Raw genomic sequence first — 10,040 nt, forward strand, 5'->3', positions numbered from 1 at the left:
CTATTATTGTTGTTTTTTTTTAAATGACGGTTTTTATTGCCATCGTTGAGATTTGAAGAAATAGTAAAATTTGAATTTCACTATTATTATTTTTTGAAATGACGGTTTTTGTTGCCGTGGTTGAAATTTGATGAAATAGTGAATTTTGAATTTCACAATTATTGTTTTTTTAAATGACGGTTTTTATTGCAGTCGTCGAAATTTGAAGAAATAATGAATTTTGAATTTCACTATTGATTTTTGAAATGACGGTTTTTAGTACCGTCGTTGAAATTTGATAGTTTGTATGGGAAATTGGGCCAAAGCCCAGAATTTCGCTGAACAAAGCAAAGGGACGCCTGATTGAGGCGCGAGCCTACCTGCGAAGGAAGGGAGCTTCCCTATTTTTGTAGAAAAGACGCGAGATCAGGCTGCTCCCATTCCCACTTCATCTTCTTCAAACACAAAACCCGAAATAAAGAAAGACGCCATTTTCGACCTCATTCCTTGCTTGCTTTCGTGCCCTCATTAATCATGTCATCTCAAGGTATGTAAATCCTCTTGAATCCATTTGAATTTGTTTGTATTTTTGTTGATTGAATTAGGGCGGAACCCTAAACCCTCAAAAATTGATTTGGGCGTTTTTGATTGAGCCATTTTTGAGTGAAATTGATGATTGAATTAGGTTAGAAAGTTGTTTAGGAGTATAGGGGTGCTTTTAGTTTGCATTTTGGTCCCCGTTCCCGCTCCCTATGCTCGAAAAACGTGAATGAGACGGTGAAGCCGTCTTATTTCACCAAGTCAAGTTTGTTTGATTGAGTTGTGTGCCCCACTAGGTTGTATTGTAGTCGAGAAAGACCATGTTTGCCACATTGAACCTTCGTTGGGGTATTATTGTCAAAATTTCAATTTTTGCCTTTCGCGACGGTCTTATGTCTGACAAAATAAGCGTCTGTTTGAGCTCAAATTGAATCAGGTTGTTTCGAAATGGACCTTGTTGGTAGTTTAGGTCGCTTTGAGACGTGATAAAATTCACGTTATTTTGTTGTGGTCGTATTTTGAAATTTTGACCTGTTTGTGTTCGAATCGGGGCAAAGCTGCCTTTTTCGAAACGTGGAAAATTCCTCATTGTGTCGGGAATATTTTTTTGGTTGTTGGCGGACCTGTGTGGGTCTTAAAATGCCGTTTTTTGTTTTGACTCGTCTTTTGCTTGAAAAGAAGGGCGAGTCGTTTTTTTTTGTGTGGTTTTTATGGGTTGTTTTGTTGTTTTTTTTTTTCGGAAAATTCACGCGGTACCCTCGAACTTTACCATTTTGCACGTGGTACCCAACCTTTTATGTTTGTGCACATGATATCCTTGATAATTGATTTCAAGCACATCATGCCCTTTTTATCGTCAATTAGGCATAAATCATAAACCAGAAATCTGAATTGACTAATTTTTTTTTTCAAATTGATTAGCTTTTTTAGATCTAAAAACTGATAAAATGAAAATGGTCATTCGGAAATTTAAGATCGAAGATATAGTTGATTTGAGATTTTCGTTGAGAAAACCATATAAAATGCCATCCGACATTTTTTTTTCTCAAATCGTACTTTATGACGAGATAATCATTTTAGGAAAAAAATTGGTCTATTCTAAATTATGGTCTAGGACTTATGCGCATTTGAGTTGTTTTATAGCGACAAAAAAACATGTTGTGCATGAAAATCAAACATGAAGGGTATCATGTACACAAACTTAAAAAGTTGGGTACCATGTGCAAAATGGCAAAGTTCGAGAGTACCATGTGAATTTTCCGTTTTTTTTTTGTTTGGTTGGGTTTGGGCGGGATTGCCCTTGTTTTGTTTTGCAGGTTGTTGTTTGTTGTTTTTTTTTTGGAGTTGTCCATTTTGTACCGTCGTAATGCCGAAATTTCGGCTGACGTTTCTTTTATTGCAGGGGAGTGTTTGGGACCTACTGGGTCCATTGCAGAGACTTTGGAGGACCTGTTTGGGAATGGGTCGGCTAATACTCCGGCTAGTGCACCTGAGGTGCTAGTACAGAACGCTTCCGAGGAGGAGGAGCCCACCGAGGAGGCTGCCAGGGCTGAGGGAGCCACAGAGGTTCGTGGGAGCCCGTTGTTGGGGCTGTTGGTGTTGAGGGAGCCACTGGGGCTCAGGAGAAGCCGTTGCTGGGGCTGCTGGTGCTGGGAGAGCTCAGACGGGGTCTGAGACTGGTACCTCTGAGAGGAGGGTTGTTAGGAGGAGGGGTCCTTGGCCGAACAGACGGGAGTTAGAGAACGTTGCTAGGGTCGTTGAGAGGCCTCCTCCTCGCCGTGTGAAGTCTCGTGGGCAGAAGAGACGGAGAGTGGAGACGGTTGAGGACGACACTCATGTCGCGGTTTGGTAGACTAGACGGGTTACAGCTCCGCGGGGGCTGAACCTGCGGGCGGCGCCTGCTTGGGCCGAGGGCTTCGACGGTAGCCAGTTGTTGCTTTGGCTAGACAGACACATCTCCTACCGTGCACACGAGGGCTTGGTAAGTTGTACCGTTTTGTCGACTTTTTTGTTGTTTCTTTCATTTCAGACCTGAATAGGTGTTCTAAAGTTTTTTGTTTCCTAATTTCAGGAGATTGGTACCATGAGGACTTTCTCATGCTTCTCCACCTGTCTGAGTTTCTACGACGTTCTCCGATCCGGTAGGAGGGCATTGGTAGAGAGGTCGGCTTTGGGGTCGTTGGTGGCTTCTTGGCGGAATATTCACAGGGATTCGATTAGGTCGAACCTGTGTCTGATCCGTGCCATGTTGGACCGTTACTGGGACACGACGTCGTCGTTCCATATGGAGTTTAGGGAGGTCGGTGTTACCTTAGAGGACTTTGCCATGATATCGGGCCTCCCCTATGGTGAGACGTCTATCGAGTTCTCGGAGACGCCGGAGAGAGTGTCTTCCCCTGCGGTTACTCGTTTGATCGGCAGTGCTTTGCTCGAGCCTTCCGACATCACTACTTACTTGATCGCAAACTCATACGTGAGGGATCACTTCAGGGGGAGAGCGGTGGGCTACGCTCCGGCGCCGTTGGCGAGTCCGGAGGCTGAGGCTAGAGCTGACGTGCAGGAGGCACAATTGTGGTTGTGGTACTTCTTGGGTACCACGTACTTTGGTGACAAGGGTGAGCGCTTGTCGACCAAGGTACTCCCCCTCCTTACTGACCTCGACACTTTGGGTCGGTTTGACTGGGTTACGCTGGCTTTGGTGAGTTTTACCCGGTACTTGCACGCTGCGGTGCGTCAGGAGGCGATGGAGGATGGTAGTTCTCCCGCTTTGGTTGGTCCCGGCCTCATCTTGGAGGTACGAGCGTTTTTGTGGTTTTTGTTGAGTTCGATTTTGATTTTGATTTTTGATTTTGGCAATTTTTGAAAAATTGGCTGATTTGTGTTTGCTGTGTTTTGTTACAGTCTTGGTTGTACGCTTATTTCATCCCTCTGCGCCCGGGGACTACTGGTGGCATTCCTTCGGCCTACCCTGCTGTGAGGGCCTGGACGGTGGCTCGGAGGAAGTCGACTAAGCCGAATTACGAGGACTACAGGCGTTGGGTGAACACCCTTCGAGTGGCTGACGTAAGTTATCCTCTCTTACCCCCTTTTGTTTTGTAGAAAGAGATAGAGATAGGATGACCAGGTAGCATAGAAAGCCCCCAATTAGCTTATTAGCCCTTGTTCGAACGCAGTTTGTCGGGTGGCCTTGGGAGCACTACACAGACGTGTCAGTCGTTGTGAGGGAGTGTTTGCGACCTCGCAGCTCCCAACGTTTACACCTTGAGACGACGATCGAGCCGGTTTGGTACCTGGGCGAGCGTTTATCTCGTCAGTGGTTTACTGAGATTTTCGTGGTACCAGTCGATCCACCAAGGGTGTTTTTCCCGGAGTCGACACCCGATGAGGTTGCGGACCACCTTCACGGTCAGGGAGGTGAGGAGTTATTGTTACGGGAAGCCGACTACGACACCTTTCGGTTGTCGAGGCTTGCCTGGTACCCGATCGAGGTATGTTTTCCTCGGTTCTTTGTTTTCATTGTTTCTTTTGATAGAAGGTTTCGTTACCTTTGACGTGGACCCAAATTGTAGAGGGTCGATGCGTTGATGAAGACCCAACCCCCAGTTTTCCCGGCATAGACCACCTTTCAGGGGCCAGGGACGAGGAGCTACAGTTGCACTTGTCAGATCCTGCGGTCGTTGAGGTGACCGACGCTGGCATGGAGTGGAGGTTGACTGTTCTGAGGGTGAGTTTCTGTTTTGAAAGCTCCTCCTCATTTATGTTTTGCCGTGCGTTGTATTGAAGGACCTTTCTGGTTGTAGGTGTCGACTGCTAGTCATTAGGCTTTGTGGCGGATGGCTAGCCGGTGGAGGGCACTTGCCGGTGACCTGGCTGCGATGGAGTCTAAGCTCGCTCAGGTACTTTTCGTGTTTTTTTGCGTATTTTTGTGTTGCATTTCACGTTTTTAGATCTCAATGATTTTTATTTGTGTTTTGCAGGGTGCTGCGGATCCGGCAGAGCTTGCTTGGGTCCGTACTGAGTTGGACACAGCCAGGTCCACGATTGAGGCCCAGGGGTTGGTGATCACCAGTCGGAACCAGGGGTTGAGGCGTCGCGAGGACAGGTTGCGGAGCCGAGATGCGGAGATTGCCTCTCTCACAGCTCAGTTGGCCGCGGCGGAGGAGCTTCGCGTCACGATGGAGTACGAGACGTTGGAGAGTTCTCCAGAGAGGGGGCCTGAGCGGACGGTGGTATCTGCCTTGCCTGCGACTCCTCGTGAGACAGGGACTGGTCCGACGGGAGGTGTTGAGTAGTTTTAGCTGTTTGTCCGTGTTTTGGACTCTTGTTTGTGTTGGAATATGTGTCCTCCGACAATAATGCGATCACAACTGTCGATCATGATGATCACATGTTTAAATCTCATTTTTTTTTGTTAGGTGAAATGTGAAAATTGTATTAATAATTAAGCAAGTTACATTATCATCACCTTACAATCACCAAGCATACTCCAACTAGTACATTTAATGAACTAGGATATGATTCTTAAACCAATCATGCTCTCTATGACTACCCATAATTTGTTCAAAACCTCTCGCTCTTAATGCTGTAAGATTCTGCAATTTCTTAAGAAGACAAGCAGGTCTGGTAACTCGGTGCTCAAGACGGCTAACATTCCTGCTATCCCAAATCAAGTAAACAAGTCCTGCAATTGCTGCCATTAGAACCTGTTTCTTCAACAAAGACCTACATCTCCATTGAATTATCCACTCTATCACATTTGGTTGCCATGGAGCTGGGAGCCACATCTGAACTAGCTGAAGACATCTCCTACTAAACCCACACTCAAAGAAAAGGTGAGCTGTGGATTCAGCAGCATTCCCACAAAGAAAACACAGGCCATCAGTCAGAATTCCAAACCTGCCCATTCTATCCTTGGTTAACAGTCGCTGATTGATGACCAACCAATTAACAAAGTTAACTTTAGGGAGGGCCACCCTATTCCAAACATAGGAAAACCACTGAACCTTCTGATGTTGACCCAGCAGCCACTGATATCCAACCCTAGCTGTATAGTCAGGCCAGAGACCAGCAACAAAACCAGGTATCAATCTGTTCTTCACTTTGCATAGTTGACGCCAAGACCAGCTAGAATAACAAGGAGCTTGATACTCCCACCAATCCTGATGCTTAATATAAATGTGGTTCACCCATTTGACCCACAAAGAGTCTTTCTTCTGAGCCACCCACCAGACATACTTGCCAAGCATGGCAAGATTCCAGAGTCCAGCATTAAGGATGCCCAGACCACCATATTTTTGAGGTAAACAACACTGATCCCAAGCAATAAGAGGAACTTTGGCAAAGTTCTCAGAATGAGACCACAAGTAGTTCCTACAAATTGCCTCAACTCTAGCAATCACTCCTTTGGGCAGCAAAAAGATCCTAGCCCAGTAGGAGTGCATTTGAGAAAGCACATGCCTTACCAAAACTAACCGACCAGCATAACTGAGTTTCTTGGTGCCCCAACCTCTAATTTTCTTAACAATTTTATCCACCAAAACATTGCTATCAGCACTAGACAATCTTTTAAAAGAGATGGGAATGCCTAGATATCTGAAAGGGAAGGCCCCTTGCTGAAATCCAGACAACTGCAGATGAGGATGGAAGTGAAAATCATTAGAAGAGGTGACCAAGTCCAAAATCCTAGTCAAATACTCCATACACAAAGTGAACAACAGAGGAGACATAGGATCCCCTTGCCTAATCCCCCTACATCCCTTAAAGTACCCAAACTGATTACCATTCAAGAATAAAGAGAAGGAGGTAGAAGTGACACATTGCATTATCCACTGAACCATCTTATGGGGAAAATTAAGAGCAATCAACATTTCTTCAATAAAACTCCATTCAATGGAGTCATAAGCCTTCTTTAAGTCTATTTTCATCATCACCCTTGGGGAACAGTTCTTTCTATTATAAAGCCTCACCAAATCTTGACATATGAAAATATTATCTAGAATCTCCCTTCCCTGTATGAAAGCACTTTGATTCATGCTAACCACACAGGGTAAAACAGAAGCCAATCTGGAGCAAATCACCTTAGAAATGCATTTGTAGATAACATTGCAACAAGCAATGGGACGAAAATCAAGAACAGACTCAGGAGCATTCTTCTTAGGGATAAGAGATAGAACAGTAGCATTAACCTGTTTCAGAATACTCCCAGTGGTGAAAAACTCCTTAACAGCAGCCACAACATCAGACCCAACCAACTCAAAGGCATCCTTGAAAAATTGAGATGAATACCCATCAGGGCCTGGGGCCTTCTCCTTGGGGATAGAGAAAAGAGCATGTTTAATCTCATCCACAGTAACCTCCTTAATGATCTCCCTGGCCTGCTCCTCAGACAGAACAACACCTCTTTGAACCACCCCAGAGCACACCTTGGTAACAGAAGCAGAGCTACCAAGTAACTCACTATAGTAGTCTAAAAAAGCCTGTTCTATTGCAGCATTATCAGAGCATAAATGGCCATTCTTATCTTTAATTTGCAGCACCTTGTTTTGAGCTCTCCTGGCTTTTAAAGAACTATGAAAGAACTGAGTATTATCATCACCACTCTGAAACCAATGAGTCTTAGCTTTTTGAGCCAAAAACTCAGACCTAGCCTCATCCAGATCCTTAAAAGTACGGGCAGCAATCTTTTCCTCCAACTGAAGAAGAGAATTAGTAGGGTCAGCATGAAGTTTCCTTTGGACATCTTCCAGGAAAACCTTACTAACCTTAGCAGAGTTCTCAATATCACCATAACTCTCTTTATTCAGTTGCTTCAGAGGAAACTTCAACCATTTCAGTTTTTTAACCACTTGAAACATCCTACACCCATAAACATCCTGCATCCAAACTTCCTTAACAATCTCCTTGAACTGCTCATGTTTACCCCACATATTGAAGTATTTAAAACTTGATTTTTGTCTAATCTGAGCATTCCAGCATTCTATAAGGCAAGGACTATGATCATATAATCCTTCAGGCAAAAAAGTAATGGAACCATCAGGCCCATTCAAAATCCACTCATCATTGGCCAAGACTCTATCAATCCTACTAAAAACCCTCTCATTTCCTTCTTGCTTATTGTTCCAAGTAAAGTAGGCACCAGTGGAACTCAAGTCATACAATCCACAGGTATCTACACACTCCTGAAAATCCTTAACCTCAGCCACAGTAACAGGAGCACCAATCCTTTCATCCATGTTTAAGACATTGTTAAAATCCCCCATGACCATCCAAGGCCCCTGAATAGAACTGTGGATGTCTAAGAGAGACTGCCAAAGCTCCTTCCAATCAGCATTCTTGTTAAAACCATAAACAACAGAACATTGCCAAGTGAAATTATTCTGAACACAGGTAACAGACAGGTGCAATACCTGAGCAGTTTTAATCAGCACAATAACATCAAACATGCTATTATCCCAAACAACCCAGATTCTGCCACCCTCCCTAACTTCATTATTATTTAAAAACTGCCAATGATCCCCAAGACCAAGTTGGACCTTATTAATAGAAGGAGTTTTAACTCTAGTTTCCAGTAAGCCAAAGAAGCCTACATTATTTAAATGCAAAAACCTTCTAACATCACCTTGTTTATTCACTTTATTGATGCCACGAACATTCCAAAAGCCAAAACTAACCATGATCACTAGTGTGAGTTAATCTCCCTTTCCCCAAGCTGCTAAGCAGATTCCTCCTCAAAGAAAGGCTCAGCACTTCAACAAAACAAGGCCCTCCTTGAGAGAATCCCTCATTCTTTTTAGACAACCTATTAAAAATTCTAGCAGGTGTCATAGAGTTTAACACCTGATTACCCCTCATTGGCATGGGAGTAACCACAAAGATTAGGATCAATCGAGGCAACCGTACTTACCACTCCACCTGAACTTCCTTAGCAGCAACCTGAGCCTGAGACTGCATTCCCTGACTCTGTTGAACTACTGGTTTAGGAACCCAGACTTTCTTAACTGGCACAACCTTCTTCTTGGGCACAACCTTCTTGCAAGCCCCAGTCTCATGTCCCATTCCATTACAACTAGAGCAGATAATTGGCTTCCACTCATAGTGAACAGACTGAGAAATCAACATGCCAGACTCATCAAAAAACTCAACGACCTCTGGCAAAGACTGACCAACCTGAACTTCCACCATGAATCTAGCATAATCAAGGAATTCCCTCTCCTTAGTAACGGAATCAGAACACACTGGCTTACCAACTAAACCTGCAATTTTTGCTAGAGCAGCACCCCAGAATTTTAGGTCAAGGTTATAGAACCTAACCCAAACAGGAACGACATCAACCTTAGCCCTAATTACAGGTTCATTAATACTCCAGGATTTGACAATAAATGGTTTATTATCAAAAAAACAGTGCTCACCATTCAAGACCGCTTCCTTATCCTCCATCTTCTTAAAACGCACAATACAAATTCCATTAGGTTTAAACGCAACCTTGTCAATCGAAAGTTTTCCCCACAATCTCCGCACAAAACCTCCAACCACATGACTAGGAGGATTTGCACCCATCACATAACACAGAACAGAAGAAGACCAGAATTCAACCTCACTTTTAACATCATCAACATCAATTTTGAGAGTAGGCACAGTACCTGACGTCACAATCGGAGACTTCGATCGAGATTTCCGGCTAACCTCCTGCCAACCCTCATCATCAGTGGATTTATCCTCAGCGATGACATTAAGTTCCTTACTAAGATCAAACGCGCGTAATTCAGCAACCTTAGAACACTCAGCTTCATGACGATTCTGAATAATCTCATGAATTTCATTATTATTTGGCGTAATACTAGTTTTGTGTGATTTATTACCAGATGATATAGTATTATTTTTTTTATTTTTACTAGGTGAATTTAGGGGGGACGAAGTTTTCCTAGACCGAGCCATTGCTAGATTTTAGGGAAACCTCGGAGCTTTATCTCTCTAAAAAACATCTCTCTTACTCTTTAATTTAAATCTCATTTTAAGAATACCTGTGGGATGTAATATTTTATAGTCAATTGGTCCACACATATCGGTAATGATTGGCTGGCTAGAGTTTGACATTACTGTCGTGCGACGGTGGTGATTAGTTGATCCCCTTAGGTCATACCTAAAGGGTAACACTCTTAATTGATTATTTAATTGATCGTATGTCGATACGGGTTAATTAAATTACTTAAAATTGACGGACGATTTTGGAAGTAATATTTACGTGTCTCATTGTAATTTGATTAAATAAGATACGGTCTAAGTGATCGAATTGTTTTATTGCTTAGATGAAATTATTGTTTATGGAAAAAATTGAAACAGAATGAATAAATTATTATAAATACAGATTGTTGTAGTTTATAATTCGGAAACACTTTTTGGTACAAGTAATTATGAATTACTATGTTAATTTTTATAAGTGACATATTTTATTAGTATGTTGATTTTTAATTGTTAAAAATACATTTTATATATAAGATGTCATGTAATGTGTTACATATGAC

The 10,040-nt window shown here is 43.0% G+C and overlaps 1 protein-coding gene across 1 annotated transcript; it reads right to left on the reverse strand.

Annotated features, from left to right (window-relative positions):
• Window positions 1-5,018: 5,018 nt before the first annotated feature.
• Window positions 5,019-9,453, reverse strand: LOC141607680 (uncharacterized). Its single transcript, XM_074427034.1, has 3 exons — window positions 8,423-9,453; window positions 8,190-8,317; window positions 5,019-8,101 (listed from the first exon to the last, which is right to left on the reverse strand). The coding sequence occupies exons 1-3, from the start codon at window positions 9,451-9,453 to the stop codon at window positions 5,019-5,021; spliced, it is 4,242 nt and encodes a 1,413-aa protein (XP_074283135.1).
• Window positions 9,454-10,040: the final 587 nt, after the last annotated feature.

Source organism: Silene latifolia, chromosome 10 (assembly GCF_048544455.1).
Source record: "Silene latifolia isolate original U9 population chromosome 10, ASM4854445v1, whole genome shotgun sequence".
Lineage (NCBI taxonomy): Eukaryota > Viridiplantae > Streptophyta > Magnoliopsida > Caryophyllales > Caryophyllaceae > Silene > Silene latifolia.